At 40.9% G+C, this 19246-nt stretch overlaps 1 protein-coding gene across 1 annotated transcript in view; it reads left to right on the top strand.

Annotated features, from left to right (window-relative positions):
* LOC137271805 (deleted in malignant brain tumors 1 protein-like) overlaps positions 1–19246 on the top strand; it is a 96097-nt gene that overhangs the window by 64792 nt on the left and 12059 nt on the right. Inside the window, exons 29-39 of the mRNA XM_067804205.1 lie at positions 122–275; positions 1922–2094; positions 2492–2639; positions 2821–3005; positions 3173–3383; positions 5412–5584; positions 7285–7521; positions 7978–8146; positions 8873–9000; positions 15212–15368; positions 18930–19039. Of these exons, the coding sequence (XP_067660306.1) occupies positions 122–275; positions 1922–2094; positions 2492–2639; positions 2821–3005; positions 3173–3383; positions 5412–5584; positions 7285–7521; positions 7978–8146; positions 8873–9000; positions 15212–15368; positions 18930–19039 (1845 nt within the window). The remainder of the gene's footprint in view (positions 1–121; positions 276–1921; positions 2095–2491; positions 2640–2820; positions 3006–3172; positions 3384–5411; positions 5585–7284; positions 7522–7977; positions 8147–8872; positions 9001–15211; positions 15369–18929; positions 19040–19246) is intronic.

Raw genomic sequence — 19246 nt, 5'->3', positions numbered from 1 at the left:
GCCAAAGACTATGACTAACAATTACTGTCATCTCGCGATGCTGTAGTATTTCTTTCGTTCAACCATTCTGTACCATTTAGTATTCCACCAAAAGTCACTGCCTTTTGTCGTATTCTTGCAGTACCGACCATTAAAGTACGCCTAGCAAACGGTGGACCTGTTGAGTCTCAAGGTCGGGTGGAGGTATACATGAATGGCACATGGGGCACTGTGTGCAGCGATCTTTGGGATGCACGAGATGCGGCGGTCACGTGTGCTATGCTTGGATACAGCAGGTAAGAACTACCGGAAACATTTGCACTTAATAACAAACCAAACAAACCAATGTTTGATCATTTAAATTCAAATCATCTCCATTCACGACCATAAGGTTATCCACTCTATGAAGGGAAACTTAAAATGTATCAGATATTGGTTTCTAGTAAGAGTTGAATGACGATAACGGAAATAATTGTAACGAGTTACAATCAGTAGCTAGAACGGCCATTGATAAAGGACGACGGGGATCCGACGGAAATCTTCGTATCTGTACTGGGTAATACTGCCACGAAATGCCAAACCTCCACTTACAGGACGAAGCATGCTACGCATGAGTCCCTGAATAGATATTTCAGTGTCTATCTCACCCTTTTCGCAGCGCCTGGCAAAGTTCACGTGGACGTCGTAACTACTCGTCTCTCTCTCTGTGACCTGCATGAAGGCTTCACACGGGTACTTACGAATGAGACGGCGGTATATACAGTAGAAGCGCAAGCCTCCCAGAGGTGTTCAATGAGACATACATCAGGGCTCATTAAAAAACGTGGTATTCTGTGGAGGCTATGCTGTTGGAGTGAGAATTGACAAAATGACGACCCATTCGCCTCACACACTGGACAACAAAATGTGCAGAATGTTGCCTTGTAGTGTTGTCTAGTATTACGTACATATTCCTCGAGTTATCATTGACCAATGAGACATATTCCAGTAGCATGGACGATTGCCGCAATTTCATTCGCCAGGACATGACATCTTATACAGTCGTTGGTGTACCTTTGTCGTTGACCATTGATTGTGAACCTGTTCTATCGTCTGCTCATCACAGACTGATGCCAGTTTCCAGCCAGGGCTGATACCTGGGATGCGTTGGTAATGAGTTGGATCCGGGTACCCGTCGCAATATCCGGACCAGTTATGATCGTGTGATTAATAGATTAAAAAGTGTAATATGTTATTCTTCCATGATAAAAATGGTGCATTTTCTTTGAACATGTGGACATAATTAACAATTATTTTGAATGTAATACATGGTTAAGATATTGAAAAAAATTGAATTTTTAGCCTCCGAGCCAAAGTATACATTGCCATTTCTTGCAAATTTGATGTCAAGAATAAACATAACGGATATCCGGGTAGGATAGGGTAATAGAGGCTGGGGTACCGGGACAGAAAAGTATCACCCCTACTTCCAACCTTCCAATACGATAGACAGAAATAACCTTCCTGAAACGTGACACAAATCAAGAATAACACTCTCAGGTGTGCATTAAGCTGAAACTACAGGATACACTTTTAAAGACTAATGACAGATGTTCTTCAAAGGGAGTGTGTGAGTGAGTTTAGTATCACGCCGACATTAGCAATAATCCAGCAATATCACGGCGCTCCACACATCGCACCCATGTGGGGAATCGAACCCGGGTCTTCAGCGTGATGAGCGTACGCTTTTACCACTGGACTAGCCCACCGCTTGGCAACAGAATGCTTGTCTTTGTTCAAGTTCTTGGTATTAACATTTACAGTTCACAAGCCCCGACTTTTTGAGAGTGTTAGACGTACAGTGCCTGTTAAATAAACAAAAGTGGTTGTCTCGTGTATCATCATCCAAAATGTTCATGACACCGGTGACACCCACCCACTGACACAGCAGCATCTGTTACAGGCAGGGTGCCGTTGCTGTCCTGGACGGAAGGTTCGGGCGAGGAGCAGGGAAAATCTTGCTGGATGATGTTGGTTGCCTTGGTTTCGAGGCCACCATTTCGCAGTGCCCGGCTAAGTTTGGTCATCGCATTCAATGTACACACGCGCTGGATGCCGGAATCACATGTCAACAGTGTTCGTTGTTTGGCTATTGTCTGCACGGATTATCAGAGTAGAATGGGTTTGGGGCAATTTAGGAATCATTTGTTGTTACCTTGCTAAATTTGACAGAAATTACAACAAAACATTCTTAACAGATATGTTTATTCGTTAATTGATTGATGAAATGGCAAAAATAGAATTGAGATGTTCGAGTTGCATCGTGTCATTTGACAGGCAGTGAACTCCTTTTACGAAGACTATTTTAATGTTATTTGTGACTCTCCTTTATATAGATTGGTTTCAAACATCCAAAGGTACAGTTGTCTTGCTTGGTATTTTTGGGGTTTTTTATTTTTTTTATTTTGGTTTGTTTTGTTGTTTTTTTTAAAGTTAAACAGCCACGTAACTGAACCTTTCTTCTTGCAATAAGTGACAGTTTCCGTTCGCCTTGTGGGTACTGACCAGAAGGGACAGGGCAGGGTGGAGGTTCAGGTCAACAACACGTGGGGAACTGTATGCGATGATCACTTTACCAACTTCAATGCTGAGGTCATTTGCCGGATGACCAACAACCCGACGTGAGTCATACTACATATGGCCATAAACATTAAACTAAGTACACATACATTGATAATAGTCATGGAACATGTTTACTCCCTGACAAATAAAACATAAACCTTCACCTTTACGCTGCTGTTTCTGTTCTAGACAATGTTGAATATCAAGAACCAGTAGGGTGTCCCCCTTTACATCTGTTAGTGCAGGTGCATATTTTTTGCCGCGTGCCCATTTCGGGAGTGGAAGTGGACCAGTACTTCTTGATGGGCTGCATTGCCTGGGGACTGAGCGGACAGTCAGTGAGTGTTCCCACAACCCTTGGAACACGTCGTCGTGTCAGCACACGCAGGATGTTAGTGTCGTCTGTGTTGCAGCTGGTACTTCCGGTATGCATAATCTCAGCGGAGCATATTTCTGTTAGTAATCAATAATACCTACTGCCACTAAGGTGTTAGTTCAGGGTTGAATTTATGTTGTATTAAACATTTGTAAGCGATAACCGGTAACAGGTATATTGACACAATTCTATGTCTGCCAATGTTTGACCTTATAGCGTCACAAGTAACGACTGTTGGGACCTCCCGTACACCCACGTCAACTCCAAACCCTGCCGAAACATTTGTACGTCTTGTAGGTGGGCCTACCGCCTATCAAGGTCGTGTTGAAGTGTATGCATTTGGATCTTGGGGAACCGTTTGTGCCACCACCTTGGACGTTAATGATGCCGCTGTCATATGTTCCATGCTGGGATACTCCGACTTCTCGTCAGTACATGTCTTTTCTAACCTATTATTTCTGCATACGTGTATATATTCTTATATAGTTCATGAACAACCCAAGGTATAGGTATTGAATTTAACGCGCGTTGGGACAGTCGTGTATTGTGTGGACGAACGTTTTAGGTTTTCACGACCTGAATGCTGGTTAAACACAATATGAACACTCAATGGGCAGAATAGAACTGAATCTACTCATCCCCTGACTATACGTTCATTTATACTTTCGCTTTTTTTCGGTAAAGCGTTCGTTCGTCACACCGAAGACCAGGGTTGGATTTGTTACGGTGAATGACACAAGGTATAAGAAATCCCTGAGAACCAGCAAAATATAACACTGAGAAGTCTGAATTTGTCAATACTTTTGCATTAAACAGAAAGCAAGATACAGAGATTTACAATAGACTTTCCGAGTACAATGCAACTGAGTCAAATCTAAAGTAATGGGTCACATATATAATGGCAACTCACCAAAGTCTTGATGTGTGGGGGAGAAACAGTTATTCAGAATGTAACACAGCGAGCAGTCAGGCAGCGGTTATATAGGTCAAGCTTTGACGGAACGGAGGCAGGAAGATATATACTCCAGTTAATCTGTGTGTCCGTCGTCAACACGACAACCAGGCTTTATATTTAAAGTCAGTAACGATATTCGAGCACATACGACCATCGATATCAACGTAGAATTCTCTAGTAGTCTCCCGGGAGTAATTAATCCAGGGAGGCATCTCAAGAGCACTTCCTTAAAAGCCTACCGCCCAAAAGCACTGAACATTTATGATAATAACAATCACTCAAAAGTCTAAACATGGTCACTCATTAATCATTACTTAATCAATAATACAATTTACAAAAATACACTCTCGTAACAGATTTCCCACATAGATACAATGTGTAAAGCCTGTTTCGGGGGTCCCCACCGTGATATTTCTGGAATAGTGCTCAAAGCGATGTAAAACCATGGTCACCCACTCACTCTTTCGATTTTGACAACAGTGACGAAAGTCAGTGAAGTAGGACAAGTCTGAACTGCTGAACTTTTAGACGAATTAGCAGGTACCCTCAAACAAGTACAGGTCCTGTCTTCCTTCTCTAGCTGTGTGGCTGTAAGGTAATGTAAGGTTTAAAACTGAGCTGTGATGCAGTCTATAGTGGACACTCTAGTCTCGGGGAAACTCTCGTCAGACGATAGAAAACCTTCCTTAAAGCGTGTGAGATTTTTATCAACCTATCGCGAATATCGTTTTGTGGAATTGAGACATTTGTTCACGAGAGACTCTTTAGGAATGAGCCAGTGACAGTTGAGAGTATGTCATTTTACACCTGGTGCAATATCTAAAAGTATTGTTACCTGCCACAGCTGTGGAATTCCAATACAGCCACATATATGTTCCTCTAGACAACATCCTTGAATGTTTCTTTGTTCCTCTGTGGCAACCCAACAACCAAACGCACGCATATGTAATAATTCAATGAGACGCTGCAAATGTTCGTGCGCACGAACACATGCATGCGTCCGTTCAATTATTAATTTGTTACATTTCAAATAATGTTACGCGAGATACATTGCTTAAAAGAAATGCTTCTTCTTTTATGCTACATTCCATTCACAATGATTGAATGAGTTCATTCAAAATCAAATCTGAAGAAAGACTCTTCACTATTTAGGGAACCTGAACACCACTGATCATCTCTTTGACCATGCGGGGGAAATTATTGTTGTAGAACGTGTGACAGTGTAAGTTGCATATAGTTTCGTACTACTGAACATGACGTATATGTTGCCAAATATGCAGTGTGAGACGTGTGGCACTGTGATTTACATGTGGTGACGCACTACTGAACATGACGTACTTGTTGCTAGATGTGTGATGTAATACGTGTGACACTGTGATTTGCATATACTTTCGTACTACTGAACATGACGTATTTGTTGCCGGATGTGTGATGTAAGACGTGTGACACTGTAATTTACAAATAATTGTGTACTACTGAACATGATGTATTTGTTGTCAGGTCCGGAGGGTCCATACAGCGCCTGGCGGGATATGGCGAAGGCACAGGTCCAGTATGGCTAGATAGCGTGTCATGTGTGGGGTCAGAGGTGACGATCACACAGTGTCCACGAGGTGTTTGGGGAACGAATGGTTGTGGCCACAACCACGATGCTGGCGTCACTTGCTCGTCAGGTTGGATAGCATTTATTTCCTGGTACTGTTTCTGTTATGTGGTGTCTGATTCGCCAGCTGTATAAACGTTATTTTGAAGTTATTGACGTATCCCTGAACATTCTGGATATTCACGAACTCTACACGATGTGGCAGTTATTGACATATCCCTGAGCATACTGGATACTCACGAACACTACACGATGTAGCAGTTGTTGACATATCCCTGAGCATACTCGATACCCACGAACACTACACGATGTAGCAGTTATTGACATATCCCTGGGCATACTGGATACCCATGAACACTACACGATGTAGCAGTTATTGTCATATCCCTGAGCATACTGGATACTCACGAACACTACACGATGTAGCAGTTATTGACATATCCCTGAGCATACTCGATACCCACGAACACTACACGATGTAGCAGTTATTGACATATCCCTGAGCATTCTGGATACTCACGAATACTACACGATGTAGCAGTTATTGTCATATCCCTGAGCATACTGGATACTCACGAACACTACACGATGTAGCAGTTGTTGACATATCCCTGAGCATACTCGATACCCACGAACACTACAAGATGTAGCAGTTATTGACATATCCCTGGGCATACTGGATACCCATGAACACTACACGATGTAGCAGTTATTGTCATATCCCTGAGCATACTGGATACTCACGAATACTACACGATGTAGCAGTTGTTGACATATCCCTGAGCATTCTGGATACTCACGAATACTACACGATGTAGCAGTTATTGTCATATCCCTGAGCATGCTGGATACTCACGAATACTACACGATGTAGCAGTTGTTGACATATCCCCGAGCATTCTGGATACTCACGAATACTACACGATGTAGCAGTTGTTGACATATCCCTGAGCATACTCGATACCCACGAACACTACAAGATGTAGCAGTTATTGACATATCCCTGGGCATACTGGATACCCATGAACACTACACGATGTAGCAGTTATTGTCATATCCCTGAGCATACTGGATACTCACGAATACTACACGATGTAGCAGTTGTTGACATATCCCTGAGCATTCTGGATACTCACGAATACTACACGATGTAGCAGTTATTGTCATATCCCTGAGCATGCTGGATACTCACGAATACTACACGATGTAGCAGTTGTTGACATATCCCCGAGCATTCTGGATACTCACGAATACTACACGATGTAGCAGTTATTGTCATATCCCTGAGCATGCTGGATACTCACGAATACTACACGATGTAGCAGTTGTTGACATATCCCTGAGCATACTGGATACTCACGAACACTACACGATGTAGCAGCATGTCGTTTTGCCTTCGGGTGGTGGTGTATCACCATATACATACTGAGTGATACTTCGACAATGAATCTGTATTGCCGCCATGTTTCAAAGTTGTCATTGCCAAATAGTTGTTTCACTGGGCTGAACATGGACCATAACTTTTGTTTAATGCTGGGATAATGTCGGGATTTATTTTCGTGCACAGAAATTTATTTCCCCCAAAAAAGCGCTTCACAGTATTTGAAGCGCTCAAAGTACCGAAGTAGGAACTAAACATATAAACAACTGCACACATTTAGATTTGTATACTTAGAGACGGAGTATCGTTGTACGGTCATGTTTGGCCATAACAGAGAAACAACTTCAAACGGTGTGCCTACTGTACACTATTGAACTGCATGTTTTCAGCGTTGCGTCCCAACAACTTCCTGCTTGTAACAGATTCGGTAGATAAGAAAATATACCGTATGGATGGACGCACCTATAGTTACGTGGATGTTCCAGTGTCCTCGTTGGACAGCCCTGTGGCAATTGATTATGATGATGTAGATGGGCGAATCATCTGGACGGATGTTGGCCTCAAACAGATTCGCAGTGTGACACTATCCGGGACAACAGAGAAAGTCATTTGGCAACTTGATGCAGGTAACTGTTCATTATCTGTCCACATATTCATTTTCGTGTTTATTTTCAGGAGAAAGGTGGTACAACTTTTGTATATTTGTAAGATCATTAACAGAACAGTTTGGAGATATTACGTGTCGAAAAATGAGCATATACAAGGGATATGTAGTATTGTACCCAATAACATTACGAGCGCATACTAAAGAAGGCATTCAGCTACATTCAGTTTTCCTTCTCCCTGCACGCAGTGTGCAACCCACGGCCTATTGAGGATTTATCCTGACTGTGCCGTATATGTGGTCTCCCTGCACCTAGTGTATGACCCTCAGCCTATAGGGGATTTCTCCTGACCGTGCCGTGTATGTGTTGTTTCCAGCACGCAGTGTACGACCAGTGTACGCTAGGTTACAGGGGATGTCTCCTGTGTATGTGTATGTGTTGTTCACACAAATATGTTATCATTCCTTTCGTTGTCAGTGGCTGTCCCCAATGGCATTGCCGTCGACCCGGTGTCGCGCTTGATCTTCTACACCGACGCTGGTAACGACGTCATTGTGCTAATGACTATTGACGGCTTTGCCCATCTACCCATCATCAAGGAAGATCTGGATGAACCCAGGGCCATCGTGGTTGATTCGTCCACTGGGTAGGTTGGCACGTCATATTGGTATCCTCTACAATGTATCTCTCGAGTGGGATTACGAACAACGATGTTCACAAGTAACTTAGTTTAATACTTAGTCTATATAATCTAAGCAGTCAAGGTGAATGGCAGTATTGATAGAAAATATATGCATCCCTCAGCCCGCATGAGACCGACTCAAACCAAATATACCATCTTAAAACAAAAATAAAAAACACAACAACATATTTCACAGAAAATGGGATCAAATTTTTCTCTAATCCAGGTTCGGTCCTATTATTATGCTAGGTCAACACACTCGTACTCTAGCGTTTAACAATTTAGGTGAAACGTCTGGCAACTGCACTGATTCGGATTTTACACTTTTAAAAGCTGTATTAGACCACTCTCTCATAGGGATAACAATACATGTTTGCAATAATATAGGTATTGACAATGATTCGATGATGGGTTTCATTTCCGGACTAGAATGTTATGTTTGTGTCAGTACAAACCAACATTAACATCAGTTATACTATTTATTAAATTATCTTCACAAAGAAATACAGATGCAATAACTCAGCCAACCACAGCGTACAACGTATCAGGAACATATTGAATGTCACGTTATATCTTAATACGTTGGCGTAATTCCTTCAAGGACATTTAGAAGCAAGACATTTCTATACTGACATTGATCAGTAATGTGACAATGACATATTATTACAAGGGTTATCATTATATTCCCAGGCTGGTGTACTGGTGTGATTATGGCCGAAGTCCAAAGATCGAGAGAGCATCATATGACGGGTCAATGAGAACTCCTCTTGTCACGAAGCACCTCGTTAGGCCGACTGGCATCGCCATCAACTCGGACGGTAACTCACTTTACTTCTGCTGGCTTCATGGCTTGAAACGGAAATGGACTGAACATCTTGAAATTCTGTGAGCAACATCGTATAGTTCATGCAACAATTCTGTGTTCAACAGGATACATTTTAAACAGCAGTTCTCTAGCCCGCAGGGTGAATTTCATACACCAGTTCTGTGACCAACAGGGTACATTTTATACAGCTATTGACAAGAAAGGTATATTTATACAGCAATTCTTTAACCAGCAGAGTATATTTCATACAGCAGTTCTGTGTAGAACAGGGAACATTTCATGCATGGATTCTGTGACCAGCAGGTTTATTTGATACTGTTATTCTGTGTCCGTCAGGGAACATTTCAGACACGAATTCTATGATCAGCAGAACACATTTCATACAGCAGTTCTCTGACCGGGGAGGGTGGGGGTTGCATTTCATACAGATGTTCTGTGATCATTGAGATACAGTTTATACAACAGTTCTGTGTTCAACGTGGTACGTTTCATATAGCAAGGTGGCCAGCAGGGTACATTTCCAACAGTAGTTGTTACAATCAGTTGTTGTCATTTGTATAATCATTGATTAGGTGATAGTTATCATGGGTGATATTTCGTATCATATGTAAATAATTAAATTTTTATTGTGTTCATTAAAATTCTGGCAATCTGATTGGTTAACTGGGAACATTTCTTTTGAGTTCATTTCCCAATGAATCTGAAAAAAAAGCCACGCCCACCGCACCGGACTACTTTCGGACCGGAGGAATGTCGGGGAATACCCTTACACAGCGAGGGAATTCCCTTGTACTCGGGTACCTTAATGAACTTTGGGTCAACATTGAAGTGATACATTGTGGTTAACATAACCAAACAACTCAAAATTATCAGTGAACGTTAATACCGTTCCAACGCCTCGACAAGAGCATGCGCACGTTGGAACTTCAGTTCATGGCACCGCAATCCCAGTCACATCACATCCTCTTTCTGCTTGCGCAAATACTACAATCTCAGTTCCACTAACTTCTTATCATCGGGCTCCATTTCCAATTCTCACTTTTCAAACTGTCTCTTTCAGTTCGCAGGTAGTAATTCAAACGTTTGAACTTGAAACTTTGCCGATACTGGGACACGGCACGTTGAGTTGTTCCACTCTGATTCGCCGACCGATGTTAGTTTGGTTGATTGACAGCTCTTTGGAGGTGCTCTATGCTGATTGGCTAATGGTTTGGTAGGCGTGTCATTTTATGTAAATGAGTCACCTGAGTCATGTCACGCCATTAAGGAATTCTTACACCGAAAATGTTAATAGGTGGTAACAATGATATCTGTTTCGATGAATTTGATTATTTTCAAAGAAAATATTGTTGAAAGGGTATAGTATTTGTTGCTGAATTTAATTATAAGGATTGACTGTGTGTTTCTTTCGTTGCATTGAATTATGAAACTAAAAACCAATGTGCAAACTTTTGTAAGAATCCGCTACGCCGATTCATAGTTTGCACATTGGTTTTTAGTTTCATACTTCAATGCAACGAAAGAAATACGCAGTCAATCCTTAATTATTTTAATACCAATCGTCTTTTTAGTGGCAGGCATTTTTCTTAGCGCTTCAGTTACCTGCCCTTGGCAGTCTACTTCCTGATCGAGAAAGTTGTATTGCATAGTGAGTCTTCGTAACGTGCTCATTGTTTGCTCAACATGTTATTGAATATTTTAGACTTGTCTGTGTTATACGTTGATGGTTCGAAGGGGATCTCTTACACCTTTTCTGAAGGCAATTTATTAACCGTATCAAAATTGGGGTCTCGTCCACTTGACATTTGAGACCTATTGTGAAGTTTATTTCGTCTTTTATTTATTTTTCTTTTATTCATTTAGTTTTATTGTTTAATTTTGGGGGTCAGTTTTGCTACAAGTTCATTGTGAAACCAGCAAAATGATGCTTGAACTGTAGAAGTTTCTATTGTCCCCTGACCCTGAGACAGTTAGTCATTTGCTAAAATCAGATTAACTGCAAGTTTCTGCACAATTCAAACTGGATGCCAAACCCTCAGTTAGAAATTTACAGACTTTGAAAATTCTGCTGTGTCACTTAATTGATGAGGGAGTTAAGAGGAATGTTAAGATCAGTTGGAAATGAAAGGGAAAATGAAAAAGTTTGCAATGGAGAAGGAGAAAGAGCACACGTTTACAGACTTATGGGTGCCTGAGGCCTATCGTCAGAAGTTCAGAAATGCTCATAAAAGGGACAATGAGACATTTGTATATTTCGCTCCAGAAAAGGAAACATTGTTCGATAAGTGGTGTTGGTCTAAGGGAGTCACAGATTTTGATGATTTGAGACAGTTAGTTTTTTTTTTAAGCAGAGTGTTCATTCTGATCTTAAAGGGCGTTTGGGTGAACAAAAGGGTGATGACTTACATGAGGCAGCGATGTTGCCAGATGACTATTGTTTGACAAGAACCCTTTTAGGTCCCCGGGCAATACAAAGTTTTCTGGCCAAAGAGCTTTTCGTCGTGTAAGACTTCAGGACATGCAGGTTACAGTGGTGTTAGAACAGGCTCAAGTTCTTGTAGCAAGCAGTCACATACGTTTCATTCCAAGCCTAAGATTATTAAGTGGTTCTGATCCTGTTTGTGCATATTGTAAGGAGCCAGGTCATTTGATTTCTGCATGTTACAAACTCCAGTTTAATAATCATGCTGCAGGTTCCCCAATTTCTTTTGTGTTCATCGCACCTTAGCCTTTCTTCTTCAGAGTCCCCAGATTCTGTAGTTCGGAAGGACTTTTTATCCTTTGTTTCTAAGGGTTCTGTGTCACTTATGGGAGATAATTCTACCCCGTGGACAGTTATTATCATGAGGGCCCTTCTGGAGGTCTTCAGTCTCTGATTTTGAAGGATATTTTGCCTTTTTCCGATGAGTCATCAGCGAGCTCAGATGTTTTGCTTCAGGGCCTAGGTGGCAATTCTTCTGCTCCTCTCCATCTTAAGAATTTGACTTCAGATCTGATTCCTGGTGAGGCGAAAGTGGGTGCTCTCTCTCCGATGTCGATGTATTGATTGGAAATGATCTAATGGGGGCAGAAGTTGGTGCTGATCCAATTGTCACCGTCCCTCTGGAGTGTTCGGTTAGAAACGTTTGAGAATGAATTTCAGGTTATTTTCCTTCTTGTGCAGTGACTCGTTCAATGTCGAAAGGCATTTCTTCCAAAACTTCTCTGCCGAATGATTCCACTTATGATTTGCCAGCTACTTTCATGGATCATTCTTTTTTGAGGTAGAGACTGATGACTTATCTTCAAAGAGTAGTATCTCTTCAGATCTTCTTGATAAGTCTGATAGTTTATCAGATAGTGATCACATTCTTTCTTCAGCTTATTAGTGCGCAGGGTGAGGATATTGAAGTGCAGAAGATGGCTAACCACACAGACTATGTCATCCTGATGCCTGGTTGTAGAGGTTGTATCATGTAAACATGATTAAGAAATATCATGACAGGAGTAGTAAGTAAGGGGTCAACCCAGTCTGAATTGAGTGCACTTGACAACTCACATGTCCCCGTCCTTTCAAATAGCCCGTGCTCGACAGAGCATACCACTTTTGTCAACCGTTTGTAAAGAAGGTGCTCTATTATACATTTCATGCAAGCTTTTCTTTTTTGTGTAACGTTACTATACGATTTGAGTTTTAACCGTGTAAACTAAACTATGTTTCAGGTTTTAGTTTTACTTCAAGACTGCATTCAGAGCATGACTTACTTCAGTCAGAGTATGGCTCAAATGCCCATGGATAGAAGCATGTTCATTTCATATAGCACATATATAACACCATGAAAGTCATCGCCATTTAGAGAGAGAGAGAGAGAGAGAGAGAGAGAGAGAGAGACGGAAGCAACAGACGTGTAGAGGTTAAGAATATGCGGACATGCAGAGAGAAGATCTACTACAGCAAGGTTTTCACCCATCTATCCATACAGATATGAACATAAGGGGCTTTTACGCATGTTCCAATGTCCTTTGAGAGTTCTTACAGTTCAGTTCAAGATGTGTTACCTGTTTGACGCATGTTCTGGTCTGCTGCCTGTGGATACCAACAGTGAAGATCATCAAGGATTATATACCTGTGTGCATTGCCTTATTAAATTAAAATTCACAAATCATCGCTTTTTATACCATTACCACAGGTGTGATGTGAATAAAAGAATGTCCTCTAAGATTCCTTCCTTAATGTGTAAGACTGTATAATCTTTACGGTAGTTTCACTCTCACCAGCAAACGGATCGGCCGTGAACAACATGAAGTGCGTCTTGACTTGATCCTAAACGTATATTTAGGAAGACCACGTTCAGAAAATGACAACAGAGAAAGAAACCACAAGTACCCAAGAAGACCACACAGAAGACAAAGAAGAGACAGGTAACAGCTAAAGCGAAAACGGTGACAACACAGATGGGACAGACGACACCACACCAACCCATGAAAATATGATATATGTCAGAGATACAAGCTGTAGTGAATTGTGCAAAAGCTGCTTTGAAACGTGCAGCAGCTGACTTGAAACATCAGCAATATAAAAGAAAGCCTGAATCCTGCTAATCAAGATGGGAGTGACTACCTGTCTGCACTGTGGGCATAGGTTTACACAAAAAGACAATCTACAGAGACAGTCATGGTTGAAGTCTGATCACACTCTCTAGATACGATCTACGACTGCAGATGTAGTTAGTTATTTCCAAACCCACACTGATATTTTGAGTTTTTTATTTTATCTTTTAGTAAAACTTTTTTATCGTTATTTTGTACGTGACGACAAGGTTTTACATTTTTTAGAAGGGTTGATGTTTCCAGCATGTGAATTTCTGTCAGTTGTGCTACACAATATGAGCGGAGCATGACATAACTCTTTCAACAGGCAGAATAACTACATTACTCCTGCTGCTGTCTCTTCCAAAATGACGAAGATTTTCAAGCTGTCTCACTGCTACATGGACTAATCATCTTTTTTTCTGACCCGTGAAGGTCCCGGGCTAGAATAAGCCTTCAGCAACCCATGCTTGCCATAAAAGACGACTATCCTTGTCGTAAGAGGCGACTAACGGGATCGGGTGGTCAGGCTTGCTGACTTGGTTGACACATGTCATCGGTTCCCAATTGAGTAGATCGATGCTCATGTTGTTGATCAGTGGATTGTCTGGTCTAAACTCGATTATTTACAGACCGCCGCTATATGGCTGGAATATTGCTGAGTGCGGCGTAAAACTAAACTCACTCACTCAGTTTTTTCTGTTGAACGTATGGTTCTATTTCTATATCTATTTTTAAAATAACACACTCTGAAGTTAACTGTATACACCATGTGACACGGTTTAAAGTCATCATGTTTAAAGGAAAACTCTGGCATGATATAATTTTGAAACATCAATTCTCCGAGTTGGGACAGAGCTGAATAATATTCAGCATACTTTTTCTTTACAAATGGTTCACAAAAGTGGTACGCTCTGCCGAGCGCAGGTGATTTGAAATCCGACTGCAATTCAGCGTTATAGCAGGGGTGATATGACTGCCTTGTTCCTGCACGCCCCCTTTTGAATTGCACAGTCATGACAGTGTGCTATACCTTCATTGATGCATCACCCTTTGGTTTTTGCTTTCTTATCAAAGAGGTTTTCTGCATTAAAAAAGACACACCTTTCACTCCATCTTGCGTGTGACGGGCTATATATTTGGATCATCCAATCAACTTGCTCCAGCAAAAGGGGTGCCTGGCGACCCTTAGTTACTACTGACAGGATAGAAACCACACAGGTCAATATTATTGTCACACTCTCCCAAGTTACTGATTGTACTAAAGACAATGGTGATAATATTGATGATGGTGTTAGCAATGTGAAGTTTGATGACCATAGTGATAATGTTTCACCAAAGTCAAGAAATTCTTATGTATTAGCTCACCATTATGAGAAACTGTCACATTTATCCCCTGAGCTGAATGTTCAAATGTCAGATTTGATTGGTGAGTTCTCTCACTTATTTCCTGATTGCACCTGGTCAGAAGGTGGCCTGCAGGTACGTTCTGCACATGCATGCTGAACGAAGTGAAGGAGACCTAACAGCCTTAATAATTGGCCATACGTATCAGCTTACTTACGGACATTGTCATTGTATTGACTTGTATCTTAATTGATTTCATGGTATGTTTTTGTTCGTTGCCTTTGCAGGTGATGAGCTGTACTGGTGTGATGAGGGTTCTGGAACAATAGAAAAGTCTCACCTTGACGGACGCCACCGTGTCGTTCTGTCTTCCAGTGTTGGATCTCAATATTTTGACATTGTGTATTTTTGTGGCTACCTCTTCTTTACCGACTGGTCCCAACAGTAGGTATATCCAGTCATTAATCAGCAAAATAACTCATTCACTGTCCTTTTTACGATAGGTGAAATGGGTAAGCACTGAATACATGCGACCACAGCTTCAGCAAACACATGTCGTCACCAGCCCAACCGTTCAGAGGGTACAATCGCTGCTTCAGAAAACACTTATCCGTCACCATCCTACCCATTTAGAAGGTAGAATCACAGCATCAGTAAACACCTCCGTCACCAGTCCAGTCCTACAGAAGGTAGAATCACAGCTTTAGTAATCACACGTCCGTCACCAGCATATAGTATATTTGCGCCGAAAGCGTACCGATGAATTTTAGTTTAAAATCACTTTAAATCAGATGTATTCCCCGTGAATCAAGGAGTTGGTCGGCTTGGCTCTTGACATTATTCAGTTAATGACCTCCTGTATGAACCCTGGAATTCAGACTCTGGCTTAATCCTGCCATGGGGTAAATGCCCTGGAATAGTTGTTGCTGACGACACTACTGTGGTGTCTTGCTTTACCAGACGCCTGCAAAATCTTCTCAATGTCGCTGGAAAGTATGTGCAGATATGGCAGCTAAAGTGCACTGTATGCAAGAGTGCGATACTACACTTTGAATGCTCAAACGATAACTTTAAAATGAGTAATGTATCAGCTGGTGATGTGCATGTTCCATGCAGAAAATTTGTAAGATATGCAGGCGTATATATACGTACAAACAAATCATCGTTTGAACGTACCAAATCTGCATGTGAAAAGTTACGAGTGCTCATGAAAACTAATCATGAAAATGGACTGTATTTTGGTGGTCTTAATCCTATATTTGCAGCACGTATCTGGAAGAGGGTAATCTTATCATGTAACCTCTATGGATGCAACGTATGGGGCTCTTAAAGAGTATGAATGGTCGAAGTTGTACAATGACATTTTTGTTTATAAAAAGTACACAAGCGCAATCCCAATATTGTTGTATTGGATGCCATCGGCATTATGCCACTACGGTACTATATAGACAAAACAAAACACTCTGCCTAAGTTATGTAATGCAAAGTATAACTATGTTTTGTAACTATGGAGCACAACTATGTAATGTTTCTATTTCGCCTTGGTCAATTTATGTGTTCGGATAGTTCTACATGCAACGCATGTAGTATAAAATCTCCGATATATAATATGCTGTACTTGTACACAAATATAACCTAAACGATATACTAGCAAACCATGTCAATAATAGTCGATTTACTAATAAGAAAAACTGGCCCAGGACCGTAAATGACACCACTAAATCTCATCGAGACAACCTATTTTATGTCCACCTTAACTCAAGGCTTAGTCTGTCAAGACATATCAGTATAAGATCCAGTAAGGAACATTATTACTGGATGCTAGTCACAAAGATGAATGACCAGTTCACTTATATTGCAAGACTTGTATTCTATGGATCAACTGAAATCGTTTCAAGGGAATGTTATTGTAGAACTGTCTCCAATGATATTGTAAAGCATGTGTTTATGTCCTGTGCGATTAATATGAATGGCCGAAATGAACTCTTTAACTCCATATGTAATATTCTGGATGTAGCTACTTTTGTTAAGATCTGGGATAAGACGATGATGTTGTTCTTGCGTTTCCACTTGGGGAATGTCCAATAGAGTGTATTATGGAACAAGAAAGGGATGATGTGTGTGAAAAAGTAATAATTATTGTAAGCCGCTGTAAAAGGAATCTATTTATCTATCTATCGCGCATAAACAATAAAGGCTAGTGGTGATAATACTGAGCAAAGAAGTAGGTTTTGAGACTTGATTTATAAGAGCCCAGAGATTCAAAGTGTTTTAGGTCAAAGGGAATAGAGTTCTACAAGACAGAGGAAGTGTAGGAGAAGTTCAGTATCCAAAGGTTTCAAGTTTGTAGTTTGACACTGTCAGAAGGTTTTGCTGCTGCGAGCGAAGTCCACGAGCTGGACTGAAGTGGTTGATCAGATCTGAAATGTAGGTTGGAGACTGACGTGAAGGGATTTGTATGTGAAGCAGAGAATCTTGAAGTAACCGTGGAGCTGCTTTAGAACTGAGGTAATGTGGCTATGCTTGGGGCTGACGATGCGTGCTGCTGTATTTTGGATTTTTTGTGTTCTGTCAAGCAGGGAGTGTCAATGAGGAGACTATTACAGTAATGTGGTTTGCTGAGAATTAGTGCATGGACAAGGGAATGAGCAGATTCTGTGGTAATTAGAGGACGGATGTTGCCAATCACTAAAGATGAGCTAAGCATGTTCTGCACAGGTTATTTATCTGGGCTTCCATGAACAGACTGGGATCTAAGAGCATTCCAAGATCATTTAGTACGTGTGCTAGTGTAATATCTGTGCTTGAAGCCGCAATTAATATAACATTTGACTTCCTGAGTTGTTGTTTTGTACCAATAAAGAGAGCCGCTATTTTTTCCTTAGTAAGTTTTAGGTTAGTTGCAGTCAAGGTATAATGACAGTTTCAGTAAACACATGTCGGTCAAAACCTACCCATTCAGAAGGTAGAATCAGAGCTTCAGAAAACACTTGTCTGTCACCAACTCACCCGCTTAGAAGGTAGAATCAGAGTTTCAGTAAACACCTGTCTTTCATCAGCCTACCCATTCAGAAGGTAGAATCAGAACTTCAGTAAACACTTGTCTGTCACCAACTCACCCGCTTAGAAGGTAGAATCAGAGCTTCAGTAAACACCTGTCTTTCACCAGCCTACCCATTCAGAAGGTAGAATCAGAGCTTCAGTAAACACCTGTCTTTCACCAGCCTAACCATTCAGAAGGTACAATCAGAGCTTCCGTAAACACTTGTCTGTCACCAACTCATCCAATCAGAAGGTAGAATCAGAGCTTCAGTAAACACTTGTCCGTCACCAGAATTGAGTGGTTATTTCTTGGTATCCAACCTCAACCTCTAACCTGCATGAAGTACAGACTTTTCACTCTCATAGTATAACTTTACTATTTCCTTAACTGATTACTTATATATTAAACATGCTTGCACGTAATTTGGTTACAGTATATGGAATATGTGTATCAAAGTTGATCGTGTGGTTTTAATCGTATTGTCTAATTTGACAACAGACAGCAAAATTAGTATGAAACAATAGTAAAACTGGAACAGTATCATATACCATTTATAAAACATTTAGAGTCTCTAGTGTAAATTTAACCTCTTATTTCAGTTAACTGTTCTGAACTAGAATTTGCAAAATATTCCATACTGTTTAAGGGTAATCTTTGCAAATAAACTGGCGTATTAAAAACGTTGATAAGATTATTTGTCATACACTGAAATGCTTTACACGAAAACGCAGCTGTTCACGTGCACTATATTTGCACATGATGCAGTTTGATGCATGATCATCATGCAAATCATCTGTATAAGGTTCGCAGTTGGTTCCCTAAGCTAGTACAGAAATTCATCTCCGATGTAACCACATGTATATGTATAGCATATAGTGAGTACTTTGGGTGAGTCCAAACTTTTGATGGATAGGGCAGTACATATTAATAGATGACAACAAAGTTGTATTATTTATATGCAGAAGTGTGTTTCGGATGAACGATGACGGCAATGGAACAACAACGTTGGGGCCAGGTGGGTTTGGGCGTCTTAACGACATCCACTACCACAGAGACGGATGGGGTCCATCAGGTACGTGGCGAAATTCCACCCGTATCCTCACGATGAGACTAAAGCAAAGTGACATTTTAATGTCTCTGCTGCAGTGTTTCCTTTTGAACGAATATGTTCGTTTTCACTCATGTAGAAACGTGATTATGTTGATTCAAATGTTAATATAGTTACTTTAGCGAACACCTTTAAGAATATTATTAATATTTGCGTGAAGCTGTTTATTTT

The sequence above is a fragment of the Haliotis asinina genome, chromosome 2 (genome assembly GCF_037392515.1).
Source record: "Haliotis asinina isolate JCU_RB_2024 chromosome 2, JCU_Hal_asi_v2, whole genome shotgun sequence".
In the NCBI taxonomy this organism is placed as follows: domain Eukaryota; kingdom Metazoa; phylum Mollusca; class Gastropoda; order Lepetellida; family Haliotidae; genus Haliotis; species Haliotis asinina.
The sequence above is the reverse complement of the archived record's forward strand: the minus strand, read 5'-3'. Positions and strand labels throughout refer to the sequence as shown.